The 19,870-nt window shown below is 34.8% G+C and overlaps 1 protein-coding gene and 1 long non-coding RNA gene across 2 annotated transcripts; one reads left to right on the top strand and one right to left on the bottom strand.

Moving 5' to 3' along the window:
• Positions 1 to 3,719: 3,719 nt before the first annotated feature.
• Positions 3,720 to 8,772, top strand: LOC126829513 (PR domain zinc finger protein 12). Its single transcript, XM_056098546.1, has 6 exons — positions 3,720 to 3,738; positions 4,807 to 4,988; positions 5,778 to 5,936; positions 6,675 to 6,780; positions 7,459 to 7,668; positions 8,098 to 8,772. The coding sequence occupies exons 1-6, from the start codon at positions 3,720 to 3,722 to the stop codon at positions 8,226 to 8,228; spliced, it is 807 nt and encodes a 268-aa protein (XP_055954521.1). The 3' UTR covers positions 8,229 to 8,772.
• A 3,653-nt stretch (positions 8,773 to 12,425) lies between these two features.
• On the bottom strand, positions 12,426 to 18,377 carry LOC126827317 (uncharacterized). Its single transcript, XR_007682652.2, has 3 exons — positions 18,253 to 18,377; positions 17,229 to 17,362; positions 12,426 to 15,896 (listed from the first exon to the last, which is right to left on the bottom strand). It is a non-coding gene; the product is annotated as an uncharacterized LOC126827317 (long non-coding RNA).
• Positions 18,378 to 19,870: the final 1,493 nt, after the last annotated feature.

The raw sequence follows: 19,870 nt of genomic DNA, 5'->3' as shown, positions 1-19,870 counted from the left end.
ATCAGTATATATAATCACAGCAACAGCACTTAATTATGTTCAGTAGTTAATTGACTAAAACTGCATTATGTGTGAATTACAGGTGTATCATTCGTTTAAAATTATATATACTGATTTACACTCTATGCAATACTTTGATTTCGTGCTATTATATATTTATTTACTTTTCACAATTAAAAATAATATTATTATGCTTGATTAGTATGAGTATTATAAAGCATTGTAATTTGCTGGTAGAAATTAGTGTTGGGCGAGATTTTGCTTCGAAATTCCATTTCAACCCGCGCTCAAGTATTTGAGATTCCATTGATTTGTGATCAGATAACTACTAAAGCGTTATTTTCTTGACAAGAACTGTTTATAAACTACAAACCTAAAACCTTCATACGGAAGCGTCCGTACCTTCAAATATAAACAATGTTTATAAACTACATACACAGTTTATTTTTATTCATATGATAAAAGGTATTTATACTCTTTTAGCAAACACTTCTAAGGGGTTTTTTATACGTGTATGATAAGAACTGTTCATACACTTTGATATTTATGTTAAATTTATATTATTATATTATAGTAAAACTGTTTATGCACTAGGTAATATTTTTATGTTTGCAATATGATAAAAACTGTTTAAACACTTTGCTATTTATGTTATAATATATGTAAAATTATTGTTTATGCGGTACGTATTAATACTGTTTATATTACAACTATATTTTGTTAATACAACCGGACAAGCAGTACAAACTTTGTTTACTGGTATTATAAGAACTCCTTATTTTATACCCTACAGTTTACACATTACGGACGTCTTTTTATTTTGTAATAATTATGACTCCACATCTTAACTTTAATAAAGACATACGTGTAGGCTTACCAAAAGACACTTTAAAAACTTCAAATAATGAACCCTCATCGTAAGTTTTTCGACTGCTCTCGAATCGAAGCCTGTTCAACTACACAATATCAAATTAAGGCTTATGCGGGTCATTTCGGCAAGTTTTTTTTCTTAGCATCGTTGTAGGCTAGGTCCGGAGCGAAGAGGAGCCTCGTGTTATGAGAGAGCTTTAAGCGGGTAGTAGCATTGTTTATTGGCATTAAACCTGGCTAAAACCTGCAACTTGGTTGGTTGTCGCTACGTAATTAAATCAGCCGTATCCAATATTCTTTCATTTCATTGGCTACTGGAGATTAAACCCAGCTCATAAATGTCAAATTTTAAATCAGCTGAATTAGTTTTAATACAGACGACGTGTATTTGAAATAATAAAAAAAAAAACCCTGTGTGCGTGAATCTGAGGAATCAGAAATAATTTTCGACCCGATCATCATTATTTACGATGTCGATTACAGTGGATATATTAAGAATGAGTTTATTTGGTCATGTATATAGATCTAAGGTACCTACAACAACAGAACAAGGTAGTTATATATCATTTCAATTATATTTAAGCCAAAAGGTATATAGTATAAGACACGTGCGCAAATTGTATATGCTTTTTTTAATATCAATAATGACGTTAAAATCATGTGATGATATGGAATATTGTAACAAACACATATTTTTAATAACATTTTTCTTATTTTATTTATTTTTTTTTAGTTCCCCAGATAAAGTTTATGTTATCGTTATTTGACTACCCATGTATCAAAAGTATATATTATAAATAAAATGTAGAGAATGCATGAACATTCATATTTCAAGTAGGGCGTGTCTTGGGATTATAATATAATATAACAGTTTTCTAATAAAAAATAATTTCAATAAATATTTAAAATCAGATGTTTTAAAAGAGACATTATATTAAACCAATGGTTTCAATTAATAATCGCGTGTTTTGTGTTTTCTTTTTTTTTAAATCGAACGTTTAATATACACATCGATAAGTATTAATCATCGACATTTATTTGCAATCCTTAGCGTATCAATTTTCCTGCTATAGACACACTATTAACACATTTGGACAATTATGTTATATATAACAAATGTAAGCTTATAATATATTTTTAAATATTAAAACCTATGTGCGTCATTTGCAGTTTTCGAGAGAAAAAAATCAGATTTCCGCTGCTTAATCCGCTCTAAACTGTGCACAAATTGATTATTTAACATTTAATTAAGATAACAAGATATTGACGATAAATAATCTCCCGGAATTGATTCAATCGGATTATAAAGATGTCCATCAAAAGATTTGTGCGAATATTACAGGTGGTGCTAGTTTTTGACCATAATATATCGTTTATTCCGTCTGTAGAGGATGATAAATGTTGACATATTTTCAATTCATCTATGTATAAATACTGACATTTTTTTTTAGAGATTCAGCTTTCGCTATAATCAAACCCTCAAATGACGTCCAGAGACTTTAATGAATACCCCCCCCCCCACCACCCACTAAAAAAAAAAAAGACTCGTTTATATATTTTCGCGGAATCTTTTCTGTTTCATTATTCTATTCTCTAACATTCATATTTTTATAGTACGTGTAATTACTCCAATAAAGCAAAGAGATGGCGTCTTTATTCAACGTATCCGAGGTCGTCGAGTAGTACGGAGTGGCCTCTCGACTGGAATGAGCGAGTTCGACACCGGTGTTTGCCGAGAAAGCTAATCAGGGTTCTTCTCCTTATCAGTGGTGCAGGACGGAGAGCCTCGCAAGTAACAGCGTTCGGATAGTGTCAAAAATCTAGACCCCGGTGGCGTGCACGTAAAGAGCCTATCAAGATTTTTTCGGTTATCAATATATCGGACGATCGGATGGGGCGATACTGCGAGGTACAACTGTGTACACATGGGCGTACACGTAAAAGAACCATTAAAAGTTGGTTGGAATTTGAAGGAAGGGGAGGTGAAAACAACACTGCCAGGGAAAGATTCTCATCTTGGCATTGTACACGTAACCATATAGAACTTTTCCACATGTATTATTACATTCTGTACAAATAGTATACAAATTCCAATTTGGTTTATTTTTCAGATGAATAAGTCACCCACTGACAAGCTTTGCTCAAATTAATTCTATTTTTTTTCTTAGCTTTCCGTCGAACGTTATCTGAAATTATGTTGACAAATGGACTGATTTATTTATAACCGAATATAATGATCCACCCATATCAACTATTTGTTATAGGTCATTGACGATTTTTTTTTATTTTGTGGTAATGTGTAATCCTTATTTAGACAATTATTCATAACGCATTTATAGAATGTGCCCTTTAGGAACTCTCCTTCTAATTAAATGTAATACATTTTCATACTCAATTATTATGATGGCATACGTATTCATTGCTGCCATATTTTCTCATTAAATAAAAGAGAACGACCCTTGCATCACACGTGACAACCAATCACGCGCGTGATACTAATACGGGTGACAGTTGTCTGTCCCTGAAAACTAAGTGATATTAAAACTGAAAAACCGAAGAAAATTGAAGACTTCGTGTCACAGTTCAGACACATGAAAATATTATAACACTATAAGAACATGATGGCGGGTTGAATTAAATTCTTTAGAGAATTATTCGTACATGGAAATAATTACAGCAACCATTTTATTGACAGGCTCAGCTCTAATAATGCGGGTACTGATTGAACAAAAAAGCAAACCTCTGTTCGTCTCAAACACAACCGGTCCAACAAGCTTAACTCGAGAGGAGTTTGGTTCCTTTTTTTTAAACAAAATAATTTTACTAGAACTTGGGAATTGAGATTTAATATGAGAGAATACAATACGGGTAAGGGTAATAATTGTCATCTTGAATTACAGGTTCTTTCATTTTAACATACGAACCGAGATGGTTCTGGGCCGAGGTCTGGGCTGTTATAATTGAACATATGTCGCAAACTGAAAGTATTTTTACACCCCCATTCTCAATGATCAAGTGGCCCGAATGAACATGTTTATTGTCCAATAGGGCTTGTCGAAACGAGTGTTGTTTTTGATTCACCGCCACCTTAAGGAGGCTTATCCTCGCACTTCATTGAATGTCGTAACAACGATTAGAAGTATATAAATATCTGTGCTTTTATTGTGAAGACCTCTAATAAACTATACCGCCATTAGGTACCCAAATACTAGAATTAACATACGTATAATTTTGTTATCTTTTATGTACATCACTATAAATACGGGCATCAATCATTATTGTGTCATCAATTTTTTGGGAAATGCAATTTTTTAAAATTGACAAATGGATAAAATATTTAAATTCAATGTAATAAACAGTGTGTACTGCCACTATAGTCACCCACGTTTATGGCTTAATTTATTCGTTAAGGCCAGCTCAATGTTGACATAAAAATGTAAAAACAGCAATCATCAGTTTAAAATATTGCTTTGGTATATAAAATGTTGAAACTGAAATGTAGAAACACAAATCATGAATATTGCCCCATTTCGTCTTTTATAATATCCAATATTTAATGTTCAACACAATGCTAAAAATGTTTGTATTTGTTTATATCAAGTGTTACTAGACCTAAACAAGTTGAGATTGTATACAGGTCACAATTCTATGGAATACAATTACTGCTTTTTACTGAGCGACGTTTCGACTAGGCTTCTCTAGCTTGATAATGACTAGAGAAGCCTAGTCGAAACGTCGCTCAGTAAAAAGCAGTAATTGTATTCCATAGAATTGTGACCTGTATACTCTAGTTCAATTACTAAATGCCATTGAAACAGTTTAAGTTGAGATTGGTCAATATAACTGTAAGTATGTTTGTATTTGTTATAGATATATCAAGTATTGTTAGACGTTAATATAACTAGTATACGATAAATTTTGTATTTCTTTTTACAGATATATCAAGTATTGCTAGACCTAAACAAGTAGAAATTAGTATATCTAATATACCAGGTTGTAATGTTGGTGTTACATCTACCACGTGGATAAAAAATGGAACTGAGATGGGGCCATTTATAGGTCGTGTTTTACAATTAACAGATATAGATACTAATAATGATAATGATAATATGTGGGAGGTATGTATTGTATATATAGTAATAATATAAGATATTATCAATATAGGTTGTTTGTGAGGAAATGTGGAATGTTGTAAGGCATCTTCCAGGGCACACATTAATGGACCAGAAGCAGATCTGTGGTGTCATATAAATATGACAACACGTTTTAAAGGAGCTAAATCCCTATTCTTTGGCACCGCGAAATGGACACACATGGATCGCAACGCATATAATAATGTAATATGGATGTATATAAACTGATTCACATTCAAATCGTTTCTGTTTTTACTGTAATTTTTAATCAGTTATTATCATTTTGCATTAAATACTAGATATCAGAAGCCAATGTTTTCACGGTAAGATAATAACATCAATGTTGATTTAAATTGACTAATAAGTCGTGTTGACAATGTCGAAGACTGTGGACGATATTGAGTTAAAGACTTGCCTCCTTTAAATTTCACAAACAAGAGCAATTCTTATTTATTTTGTAACAACACGACTCAACGTTTCGATAAGGCTACAACTGTGATTCCTATTTAATATATTTCAATACGACGCTAAAGAAATCCATCTTCTTTAAAGATGCATTATGTAAGATGCATTCTGTAAGAGCTAAATCTGCCTATTACATGGGGTTTTTTTATTTTGGCTTCTTGTTCTATAAACTATTATTTGGACATTTATTCACATGCCATCTCTATAATTAAGTCTCTAAACCATCGGATGACCGAGATTAATTAAGTTTTATTTAAATTTCTTTCCTTAAAAATCTCGAACAATAACACGTCTATTATTTATTATCAGATATTTGATGATAAAGGAGACGTATTATATTTTATTGATGGGGGCACTAACTTCCCTAGAGCTAGCTGGTTATCGTATGTAAACTGTGCAAGAAATGAACAAGAACAGAATCTAGAGATCTTTCAAGTTGGACACAGTATATTCTACAGAGCTATAAAGGTATTAATATCAACTTTAAATCTAATTAAATTAAAACTCTGGGCCCAGTGCGTGGTCAGCAGACTACTGCCATTATTAATTTCATTAAAACGGTAGCATGTCATAATACAGGTTTTAAAAATATCTAGCTAAAGTTATGGCCATTTTGAGTTTACATTGATTTTACACGGTCATCTTTAACGCTTTATAGTGGTAATACAGTCTTTGTTCGTACATTGGGGGGGGGGGGAATCACGTGGCTAAGTGGGTAAGACGCTGGCTCGCTAGCCTGGAGGTCGGGTGTTCGATCCCTGCATTAGCCGAGAAAGTTCATCCAGATTTTCCGGCGTGGTTTCCCCTTGTCAGTGATGCAGGACGGAGGGCCTGACAAGGACAGCTGTCTAGTCGTTCGGATGGAACGAAAAACCGAGGTCCCGTGTATATATTGGTGTGCACGTAAAAGATCCTTCGGCAGTTGGAATTCGATATAAGAGTAGGCTGTAGCGAAATTTCCCCCATAGCACACTGTATGGCGTATGCCCGTCTTCATTAGCCCATTTTGTCCGTACATACCGGACTATTCGTCATGAATGTCTTTTAAAACCCAGATGCGTTTATTTACATTATAAAACTGTCCTTATATTACAATAGTATAAATGTTTTTACTTTTGAATATATTTGAAACGACCTAAAATTGAAATTGTCTTCCAAGTTTGGTTGAGATATCAGCAATTTGCTAATTTCAGTTTTGTTTTACAGGATATTGCACCTCGTCAAGAACTTCTTGTCTGGTATGGTCGGTCATTATCGTTATATCTAGGATTACCAACACCAATTACTTTACCATCTAGTCCAATAACTGAAGGTACATTTATTGATATCAATTACAATATAATTAAATAATACAAAAACGGGAGGGGGGGCTGCACATTTATAACGTGTAGTGCAAAATAACTCCTGGTGTAAAATAATAACTCCTGGTGTAAAACAATAACTCCTGGTGTAAAATTATGAGTAGAAAGTTATCATTTAAAGCAGGTATATATACCCCCAAAAAATGTTGAGTCAATTTAAATTATTTGGATGTTTGGAAAAATAAAAGATAATTAATATATTTGTAATCCATATTTTACAAAGATAAATCACGGCGGTGAATAAATTCCACGTGGTTGAATTAAAAATATTAATGGTGGGTTTAACGTCCACTCGACACAAACTACGTCATTTCGGGACTAACATATTATATTATGGTTCAATTTTATTTCAATAATTCGCTTGCGCGTAGGACAGGCGACCTACTCCATGTCACGTACAGCTGGGGAATTGAAACCACGCCAGTTGATTCAATGACAGATCCTTGTGTTCACTGAGAAAATTCAAGTTTTCCATTGTTGCCGTCCCAACTTTTTTTATAATGTAAACGAATAGGCCAATACACTCAGCATAATGCAAACTGAATTACAAAAATGAGGAACCGTCTGTTATAGTTTATTATGTACGCCGGTATATGGGCCTTTTCAGAATATAATACATTTTCTTTCAGAATCTCCGGTAAATATCCTACAAGACAGCACATCATCAAAACCAACAAGCAAATTAAACTGTGTTTTATGTCGTAGAGGTTTTAATTCAAGAAGTAATTTAAGATCTCACATGAGAATTCACACCCTGGAGAAACCATTTGTTTGTAAATTCTGTGATAGAAAATTTAGCCAATCTTCAACATTACGAAACCATGTTAGACTTCACACAGGTAAATATTCGTTTCAATATAAATATTAAGTTAGAACGAGTATTATATAAATATACTCTTCTCGCGGGACATTCCCGTCGCCTATCAGGCCCTATGAACCACGACAGATACCGGCGACAAAGCACCATCCCAGTTTCGATACATCGAGCTACATTTACCAGTTCCCAAATGAATTCCCAACCGGGACAGCTTTCTTTTAGAAATTTTACCGATATTGTAATTGATAGTACGAACTTGTCGTTATGTTTGTAGCTTGACAGTTGGAGTATTCGGCAAAATAAACGATTCTGTTCTATATTCCCAATTCTGCGATCCTCCTCCGGAACCACGCGCCTAAGAGACATCGCTTTTTTTAAGAATCTCTGTTATTTTGTCGAGAATGATATATCTAACACAACTAAGTACACTTTAAATGCATTATTATTTCAGGTGAAAAGCCATATAAATGTAATATATGTAGAAGTAGTTATTCTCAACTGGCTGGATTAAGAGCTCATCAGAAAAGTGCTCGACATCGTCCATCTAAATCCGAACAACCAGTTGAACTTCACGTAGACTGATCAACACGGATAAGGAAGAAGCGTGGGCATAAGCAACCATCAAGTAAATTGATGTAGGGAATGGGGCCAATTAAAAAAGAGAACATTAATTGATCTTCATAGAGTTGGGAGGCTAAAACATGTTCGATAAGTGCACACTATATAGACCATAAAAAAACAAACAGATTAAGCAACTGCATCTGACAATTTTTATTGTTTAGCTTATCGTGGAAATATTTATATATCTGTACATTTGTATTTTTGAAAATCAATTCAATAATTAAACTATGTGTATGTTATTATTATGATAGTAGGTGTAACTCTTGTTTATCGTCGGAATACTGTGTGTAATGAATTAGGGTTAAACATTCTGCTTTACTGCACCGAAAATAAGCAAATGTTGATATCGTAACGCAGAAGTACAACAGACATTTATTAGCAATGTAACGGGTGAGATTAAACATACATTATGCAAGAGCTAAATCTGCCTATTTGCAGGTCTTTCTTTAGGCCTGAACTTATTCAGACCATAATCAACCCTCGATGCCATCGCTAGCCTGTGATATTTAGCGGATTGGAATACCTTTTTTGAAAAATAATTAAACGTAAAGTGGATAATGATAATCGAGACTTTGTTTTTTTATCGTACCGACTTCAGTAATGATGATCGAGGCTAGCCTAAAATTCAAAAGCTAATATCTCGGTTCAGACTAGAGCAATTTGACTGGAATTTTCAGCATATTCTATTTACGTTATCTATTTTTAACTATTATAGCGAGAACTGTCAACTCTTGATCTAATCTCCCTTAATGCCCCTTTAAGAATACTTTGTCTCGTTCATGATATTCGTCACTACTTGGCTGAAGGCTACTGTGTTTAGGGCAAACTTAGGGCCGACACCACCGAATTTTCTTATTGCCTAGGTCCCACTGGATATTTTTGTGCCTTGGGGATGTACTACCGATGTGCCTCAATATGTCCCGGGGAAGTTTCGGGAACGTCACGAGCCATGTGGAACCATTGGGAAAACAGTCCGGGAAAGCATCCCCGGTGCTTTCCAGATCCACGGAGAAGCTCCGCGGATGCTTCCCTTCTGCGAAATATTTTTGTCCCCGAAGCACCAGCAATGTCTTGCCGAAGTATCATGGGGACCTTCGAGGATATTTGAATCCTCGGCGAATTATCAGCGACCATTCGATGACCTTTCGGTAAAACATTACACATGCCCGATCTTGGGGTGCACGTTAAAGAACCCTTGACAGTTGGAATTCGAAATAAGAATAGGGAGTAGCCCCGCTGTCCGGACAAAATGTCTTTTATCGCACACTGTGTTGCGTATGCCCGTCTTTATTATTTCCTCATTGCACACTGAATGGCGTATACCCGTCTTCATTAGCCCAGTCGGTGAAGAAACGTAAGACGTTAAACCACATTCCATTTCATTTACATCCATGTTTATACTCAACAAATAATGGTGAGATTGTGATATTCGCCGCAATAAGTGATTACACGATATTTATTTACTATTTTTGGCCACCTGAAAGGTATGTGACTAACTTAAAGGCGTTGAGCAGTCTTAAATGTATGGAAGCCTATAACTACCATTCATAATTTCTACTTTTCGCCTCTTCAGAACACGAAAGTCGAAAAGTAGAAGTTACGACAAAATGTGAGTCGACAAGACGGTATACAAGCCAAAATCAACTCGAAAATAGGAAATTAAGAAATAACACACCGCGATAATAGCGCCCCCCGTTTTTTCTTAATTTCTACTTTTCGACTTGCATTTTGGCTTGTATACCGTCTTGTCGACTTTCGACTTAGTCATATTTTTGTATTTATTGATGTCAGTAAGAAGGCGCCAACACGCTATACAAGCCAAAATGCAACTCGAAAAGTAGAAATTAGGAAATTAACACACTGCGCTATTAGCGACCTATGATCTGTCGTACTGTCGACTTTTCTACTAGGAAGTTGTTGTAGTCTCTGCCTTGCAGGTCACATTTGAATACGTGCAATTCCCGTTAACAAAAATGTTGGTGTGATAGTCTAGTAATGATGGCGATTATTTATTAATATCTCGATCCCTATGTTACGGACAATTTTATGCAGCCGTCAGTAATAATATTATAAAACTTACAATCTTTCCTATTTTCGAGTTGATTTTGGCTTGTATACCGTCTTGTCGCCTCACATTTTGTCGTAACTTCTACTTTTCGACTTTTCGACTTTCGTGTTCTGAAGAGGCGAAAAGTAGAAATTATGAATGGTAGTTATAGGCTTCCATATAAATGCACTGTAATTTTTTTTTATAAGATATGCCATTAAAAAAATTGTTATTTGGGGTGATATACAACGGAACAAACTTCTGTGATATATCTTTTATTCAATTAATATTTAGATATACTTTTCTATATAGTGATAGAAAGAAGTGACGACTAAAAGTAACTAGACAAAGACAATTACCTTAAATCCAGGTTGTATGTTACGACAGATGAGAACAGAATACCCATTGTTTCACTTTTCATTTTTCGTACCTAGTTTCAGTGCTGGATTAACCATTAAGCAAAATACGCACGTGCTTAGAGCAATATGGTAATGGGGCCACCATAGAATGTCTGCTTTGTTAGATGCTAAATTTAAAATATTTAAATTAAAAACTAATTAAGAACTTTCAATTAGTTTTTCATCGTTTTTGTCTTTTCATACTTTTACTTCTTTTGGCGCAATTAATAATGAAGTGTATAAAATCCCAGAAAAACTCTAATCACGTGTTTGGCGGTTGTTTGTGATTTATTATTGTTTATATTTTGAATTATGGGAGCACCAAAATCTTTTAAGTACTCAGGGCCTATTTAGGTCTTAACCCGGTTCTGTCTAGTTTACAGGAGGCTTTAGACCCTTTGTTGTAGAATTATCAAAGAGTGTTTACATTCAAGGGAAGTAAATCCGTTTTGGCTAAAATATCTGTATTTTGTCTATTTTTCCGAGCACTAAACAAACTTAAACAGGCATTATGGAAGGGATAAATCTGCTTATTGCAGGTCTTTTCTTTAGGTCTGAAATGTTATCTAAATTAAGTCCGGCCCACATCGCCACGACTTGCCCAGACTCTACCCAACGCAAAGTCTTGTCTCAGATAATCAGTGCAGTGTGGACAGTCCCACGACCACGATTCAATCGATTTCCGTTGTATCGTGGCCCGTCGGCCTGACTGAGCATGTTCAGTCGTAGTCGGATGCAGTTGGATGCAGTCGTAACCCATCGTGTTTGTGTGGACACTCACACGACACGATCAATTGTCTTACTGTTGTTTAGCCAATCAGAGAGTAGCATTTAGTCACGTGACTGTGCAGGTCACGTGCTCTTGTTTTCCCCGGGAAAATTCAAGATGGCAGATTTTTGGACAGAAGAGAGGGAAGTGCCGTAACTCACGACGCACAATCTGTGAGAGTCGGGCCTGTGAAGTAAAGACGCGACCCGATTTTTTTTTACAACTACCCAAGACGCTGAGTCCTGTCGGGTTGTGTGTAGTCGTAGCGGTATGGGCCGGGCTTTATTAATTAGACATTAATTATGAACATGAAAAGACCACGATGAACTCTCGATGTCATCTTATGTGTCCGATTTCATAGGATTGAGACTTTGTTAATGATCGTGACATTACCAGCAAGGCTACAGTGGTTTTTAAAATAAGGGTTTCTCTCCTTAGAGTAAAACAGTTTGACTGAAATTTTCAGCATATTCCCTTTACATTATCTAGTTTTTAACTATTATAGTGAGAACTGCCAGATCTTTATCTAATCCTCCATAAAGTATCTTTAATTTCTGATTTTAAAAAAAATTATTGTATTACAACTTACTGTGGTCATATCCACTATTAAAGCTATATAACTTATAGGCTCATGGACGTTTCTGGGTATTTATTCCCAAGTTCTAAAATTCAACACATTTTATCCTATTACTGTGGATTTTTATGATTTAAAGAATGTTATATCTGAAGAGCTTCATACAGAATCAGTTTCTTTCAATATGCTTCATACTTAAAGGTGCCTATAAAACAGACAACTTCTACAAAGTGAGTAAGGACAAAAACAAATCTTTAAGCGTGGTTATCTTTTACCTTGCTACTTTTTATGAAATACACGAACTCATTTCAAGAATAAAAATTAAATGAATTTTATTATACAGATGAATAAAATATACATGCGTGAATTGTGTAATTAGAAATAGTATGCTGTGAAATTTGAGAAATGTTTTGTCTGGGTAGTTAGGTTACATTAGGTTGGTGCATATAATGGAAGACCAGTCCAGTCAATCTGTGAGGACCTCGAACATGGTAGTATCTTTTGATAGACCGAATAGATCATTAATAAGCACTTATTTACACTCCCAAAATGTTTGACGGAAATAAAGTTTTAAGTTCAGGATAATATTTTTGTTTCGATAATGTTAGGCCACGTTTTGTTTCGGAGCCTGGTAGACAAACACGTTGTATTAAATTTGTTTTTAAAATGTAATACAAAAAGTCTATTAACAAGTCAACAGTGAGGCTGATGCCCCCCGCGGCAATCCCAAAATAAATATATGGATAAATGTTAGTCAATGCACATGTATCTTTATGAAAAGCTCCGAGGAATCAAATTGATCTATAGTATAAAGTTTCATCACTCTCCGTAAGTTAGAATCAACGTTATCTTGTCCCAAAGCATCGATCAATGAACTTGCTTAGCCCTGCTTAGTTTTAGCGGAAATGTTAATCGTTGAACTCAGTCAAGACATCCACCTAATGAACATCTACATTTTTTATAGTTCAAAATTTCGTTTTTACTTGTCATTACTACGCCAGGATCTGGAAGAGTTGTTGTCATTGACGTGTTCTGGATGATCACTCGGCAAACCTCGGCAGATTCAAGTACCTTACATCTAGCCACGGCTGTATGACGAAGTCCGCCATTGGAACTACTTTCAAGTTCCCGGATTACCAACAGCGTTGCCCATAACGACGCCTTTGAAGAATGTTTTATCATACAAATATTTCAAAGTCTGAAGGTATTTTTCTTTCAAATTTATCAGATTTTCTTAACGACGCAATTTTGATAACTTCTTTTTAAAAGCGGCAAGTTTCCTAATAAGTAAACCGGTGCCGCATCGAAATTGTATAGGCGTAGGTACATATCACTTACCGCCATGTCGAGGCTAGATGTGGTGTAACGGAATCTGCCGAGGTTTGCCGAGTGCTGGATGATGTGAGGGATTAGCCAATGAAACGGTCTGTTACGGCGAGTTTTTGGTGTGAGGTGCACGGAACTGTGGGTAATCCACTAGAAACATCAATGCTGATTGGTTAATGAAATGTGTGTCGTCATAGGTCAAAACCCCTCGTATGCCCTCTGACGCAACCTCCCAAAACGACTGGTCAGATCTTCATGTAGTGTAGGACATCGAAAGTATAAAAAACGAAACGAAATATAGATCTGTATTTTAATCAGATTGATCTACACCAAGTTTAAAGATGGGTTCCCGCGTACAAACTGGGTGATTTAATGGTATATATGGACTAAAAACATATTCAAACTAATTAATTTGTTAGAATTTTGCTTCAAATTCTTCTCAAACATTGTAATTGCGAAGGAATGTCCTGCTATAAAAATTCGATCAAACCAGGCCATGTTTACGTCACGTGACTTAACTCTCTTGTAAGTCAGAGGAGAATTCATTGCATGCATAAGACGATGTTTACAAATATCGAATCCTAATTATATTCTCGGATTATCCACTACCCGCGTCTTTTTCCGTCATTTTTATCTCAGAAAGTGTTGTACGTCTAACTCTTCATAAAGTTTATCAACTTGTACATCAAGCGCTCAATGTTCGCGTGTGACCTTTGACATCACGCGTGCAGAAATTCCTAATCGTCGGGCTGTCGATTAGGGAAACCCTTACATTTTTGTCCTGTATACGCTCCATGAATGTTTTTTAGGGGAATCCAGTATTTTTCTAGTACGATTGGATATCTCTACTTTCCATATATACCAAAACTACCATACTTTTATTGGAAACTAGTTGGAAATAACCACCCGATAAATACTTTTCTGGGAACCCATCTTTAAACATTCTACCTCAATTAAAAGCAGAGTTGTTCTTGACCGATCAAATTGCTTATCGCTACTTAGCCTAAGCAGAAACTTCCCATCATCGAACTTCGTCAAGGTATTAATATAATGAATGTATATTCTGAGTTCCATAACTCTCACACAAATAGAATCAAAGTTATTGTGTTCCAAACCAAAGTCTCGACCAATCAAGTTGCCTATCACTTCTAAGCCTTAGTGGAAAATATGCATGGTCTTACCCTGTCAAGACATTCACCTAGTCAACACCTACACCAGGTTTGGACAATTTACCTCAATTAGAAGGGGAGTTATTGTGTTCCAAAGTATCGATCATTCAGATTGAAGTCTCTACTTGGACTAAGGTATTGATGTAATGAAACTATATACGAAGTTTCACCACTCTCACTCAATTAAAATCAAGGTTATCGAGCTCCAAAGTATCGACCAATCAAATTGCTTATCGCTTTGTTTACCCTCAGCAGAAAATGCTCATTATCGAACTTAGTCAAGGTATTGATGTAATGTAACTATACACCAAATTTCATCACTCTTACTTAATTAGAATCAAAGTTATCGTGTCCCAAAGCATAAACCAATCAAACTGCGTATCTGTGCTTAGCCTAAGAAAAAAAATGCCTAATAAACGCCTACACCTAGCTCAATTAGAAGGAGACTTCTCGTGTCCCAAAAACGTGTGACAGACAGATTGACCCATTTTAATAGTCCCCTGCTTTCTTCGAAAGGCGGGGGACAATAACACCATATACCTTCCAAACCTATCTTTCATAGCTCATTCAATTCTGAATCTCCAAATAACCTATTTAGCATATTGTTTTGTGTGTTTGAGGAATTGGAAATAGCAATAAAACTTTTAACAAATTGTAAAGTTTTTTTTTAAAATTTTGAATGTAACCGAATTATTTTTTTGCGAACAATTCACACAATTGTGACTGGATTGTGCTGAATGCACTTGTTCGCGCAATGTGAGCATTCGGTGACCTCTTGACAAACCTTGTCTGGGGCGGCTGACATAAATAGTTATGTGTGCGCATATAGTTGTATCAATAGAAAATATATATAACTTATACACTGTTTGTTGCAGCATATGGTCTACATTATCTATGATATACAGGAACATGTCAAACAATTATGAGGTTTTGTTTTTGTCATTCTAAAAGTTTACGAAGAAAGATATTCACATTTTAAAACAACAATAATTCCAGCTGTGCGGTCCTTTCACTCTCATTAATAATATGAATAAAATTCACAATCCTTGCTTTAAAACCAAAAACACAACACCTTATCTAGTCTCTCTCCCTTTACATCACGCACCACAGACGATAACAATATACGAACAATTAGATTTTGGTTCCGTTTAAAGTCTTCTTGGTGAACAAAAATACCCGGCGTGAAGTTGCCTCTTGTATATAAATAAAACAATATAGGTTATGACCTATGTCTGTTTATAAACACTTTACGTTTGTATACACAGAGTTTAGGCATGTTAACCATTATTATTGTTTATAATGACATCACTATCACCAGTAGAAACAGGTAAATTCACAAATTCTGACTGTAAAATAAAAGAATTTAGAAAATATTTAAACCATATGGTTTCTTGAAGATATAGTATTGTATCAGGGATAGAAACATCACTTTCCCAACTAGATACACACGTAGAACAAAAATCTGTTTGTTTTATGAACTCTACTAATGAGAAATGGCATCCGGTGTTCCAAAAAGTAATCATATCTTATCACTGGCGATTTAATTGACTTGGCGTAGAAAAGGATGAGATGATAGTGATATTTTGGACATTTTGTGGTTATTTAGATTAAGATTAATCATAGTGGGGGAGAATTACTTGTCTGGGTACAATTTGCAAACGGAGTTCGTTGTCCTTGAAAAATAATACATGTTTGTGAACAACTTGTCATCAACATATCGAGCACGCAAACAGATTTGCTCCGGGATGGGCAGAGGTTATATGAATGCCGGGTCAAAGTTACAAACCTACCACCGACCGATGATCATTCATACACAAACATAAATACATAATGAAAACAATCAATTAAAACAAAGATTATCAGGCAATGAAACATACTCCCACCACCAGCTTCGTTTAAAGTGTACAATAAAAGATTTACAGAACAAAAGAGCTAAAATTGGTAAAAAAAATTCATCATGTTTCATCTCGTAAATAAGGTAGATGGTTCACATATAGGCTATAGACAAATCAGTTGTAGCTTGTATATATGCTAACAACATGATGTTCAACCATGTTCAGTATATTGGTATTAAATACTTTGTCCTGGATAGAATTTGAGACAAGACTTTAGAATCTGACTACCATTCAGATTAGTTATGGTGAACCCCGTCTTCAAGAAATATAACTCTAAAAATATCGAGGAAATCGATTTAAGGGATTTAACCCAGAGGGATTTAACCCAGTAAAAGATTGCCTAAAATCGTTCAAAAGCTGAAATTCTCAACGTTATGTTTTTAAAAGGTCGAACACATGAACAATACCGGTGGTCTCTACATTGCTAACAAGAACTACGGACCATGGACCGACTAACGGAAATGAACGACGTCATTATACGACCACATTAACACATATAAACAGTTCATGACAAATCTCGCATCCTAAATCAGTTTAGTTTGGGGACTTCGTCTCAAAAGATTACTCGTGGTTAATTCTAAATCCACTTTTTCAAAACACATTTATTATGACGAACATGTATAAAAATAAGTGAATTGATATATTCTATCAAATCCGGATGGCTCACCATGGGACTAACATATCGTTACAAATGAAAATCGGAGAATTTCTCCAATGCATCAGCGATGACGAATTTGCATTTGCCCAGATTTCGACATGCGATGTAAAATTTGTATACGTGACCTTGTTTATTAAATTTTTATCCGGAGCACTAGATACTGTTTCCCTGTGCTCCACCAGGGTCAAAACATCATCTCCGTAAAAACCCATATGACCACGGGAGCTCCAAGCAGCATTAAACTTGAGCCGATAAGGAGCTGAAACATTTAGCAAGTAGAGAAACCACACAATTTACTTATAAATTTAGTGTTGATCAATAGCTCAGTAATACATAATTTTTAATAGTTTATATGATGTAAAACTTGTGACTTAATGAAACTTTTACGGTCGCTGTCCCGAAGCTCAAATGGCACAAGCGACACCAGGAGAGACAGTGTCACAATCATAAAAATTATGTGTATTGGGTACCATTATATGATTTTGACATTACTATCAGTACACCTCTCACTACTTACGGCTAGTCACCTGAACTTAAACAACAAGTTAGTAGTTGTAATAAATGCTCTAGAGGACCATCATATTCGTTACTATTTATCCTGCATACTAAACTGTCTGTCTACAATTATCTAGTTGACCGATATTTTCAGTCCTACATCGGCGATTTTAGTCGAAAACACTAAGTATACTTCAAGAATTGTGTTGAGGATTTATTCTGCTTCCATTTAAAAAAAATTGAATAAAAAATTTTATTTAGTCTTTGTGTGTATGACAAATTTGAAACGGAGTATAAACGTTTTATAGATTTTTTGGATATGGCGGCCATTTAGGGCAGAGATCTAGAGGAATGAAGTAGATGGATCTCTGTGTGCAGAATGCTTAACTTTGGGTAAGGATTTTATATACTAAAATTACTGAATAATTCGTGACATAGGCCGCCAGTAAAGTCAACTTTAAAGGCCTGCTCACACCAAAGGTTATGCGTTGTGATTTTTCATCATTTGATCATTAGTCTGCGATACATAATGCATCCCGCCAGATTGTCCATGAGATTAATAAAATCTGATTCCACAGAATCTATTCCGTTGGTGTGCACAGTTCTTTATGTTACTGGAGCTGTATCTTATACGCATTAATAAATTTGACATACACTTGAGGCAGTGGAACATTCCACTTCATCAGTTTCATCCGGACAATCAGCAATACCGTCACATCGCCATATATTTGGAATACAATCCTTATTTTGACACTGCCAGGTATTATCGGGACAAGCAACTTTAATATAGAATAAAAATATATATAATACTATTGTTATAACATATTACGATAAGATATCATATTTATACAATTACTATAAAATATTGATATGACACATTACTATATAATACTGATATGACACATTACTGTATAATATTGATATGACACATCGTTATAACACATTACTATATAATATTAATATGACACATCGTTATAACACATTACTATAACATATTGATATGCGAGGTAATACTTAATCTGGACTTTTCGAGTATCGAAAGAGCACATTTATTCAAAATTATATATTTTTTGTTATGTTAATTTGGCCTTACAATAATACTACGATAAGATTAATGTCGCTCAATATCTACAATATTTGGGTGTACGCTTTCGTGAATACAGTCATTGTAACGTGAAGGGGTTGCGGTTTCGCATGTGTTGCAGTGGCGACAAAAAAGAAAGGGAAAATATATTTAGTTAGCGGATAATTTCACAGTATGCCCTACTTGCATGCTTTCCAATTTTATTTTCAAAAGATAGGTTGCCAGACAACAAAACATACGCCCACATCAGCTAAGTCGTCCGAGCAGTCAATAAGCGTTTTCGCATATTGTTTCTTTTGTCAGTAAGACACTAAAAACTGATTACGACTAACAACCCATTAAGTAATTATCAGAAATCATTAGGACCTGTTTCAATTATTTGTTTCATGACCTTAAACACTGTGTATAAATTTATTTTAACTTTAACCTCTATAGCGCGCCCACAAGATTTCTCAAGTGATCAAGGGCCATAAATCTGGCAGTAAATATCGAAAATCGCTGATAAGCAATAGACTCCTTCGTCTCATAACCTTAAACGCTGTGTAATTTTCAATCGGATATTAATTTTAGCCTCTAGAGCGTCCACAAGATTTTTCAAGGTGATCAAGGGCCTTAAATAAATTAATCTGTCAGTAATTATCGGAAACTGTTGAAAATCAATAGGCTTCTTCTATAAATTTATAGTCAATCGGATATTAACTTTAGTCTTGAACTTGTCCCCCTGTGCATAATTTTTCTCATAAGCAGACATACGATAGATGAAAATAGAATAACTAAACACAAGTGTGTTAACAGCTTTTGGGGTTAATGCTACTTTAATAAGGTCATATTTTAGTGCCCCTCATTACCGAATCGAGCTAATATAATGGTTAAATCTAAAAAAAAAATATTTACAGTGACATTCCAGTTCATCTTCATTTGCTGAACAATCTCTCTGTCTATCACAAACATATCTTGTTGGAATACATCTACCATTATTACAAGTAAACTCATCCTGTGTACATCCATTAATCCAAATATTACCTGCACGTCACAAAAATACAAACTAATTATCCTTTTTTTCCCCTAAATTTCGAGCAGTTCGGTTGAATATAATGCCGGGTTTATTTAGGAATACATTTTAAAATTAATAAATAAATTAAACTTTGATAAACAATATAGCACTTCCACAAGGAAAGAAGAACTAAC

This window comes from Patella vulgata, chromosome 1 (assembly GCF_932274485.2).
Source record: "Patella vulgata chromosome 1, xgPatVulg1.2, whole genome shotgun sequence".
Taxonomy (NCBI): Eukaryota; Metazoa; Mollusca; class Gastropoda; family Patellidae; genus Patella; species Patella vulgata.
Note: the sequence above shows the minus strand (reverse complement) of the source record. Positions and strands in the feature narration are given on the sequence as shown.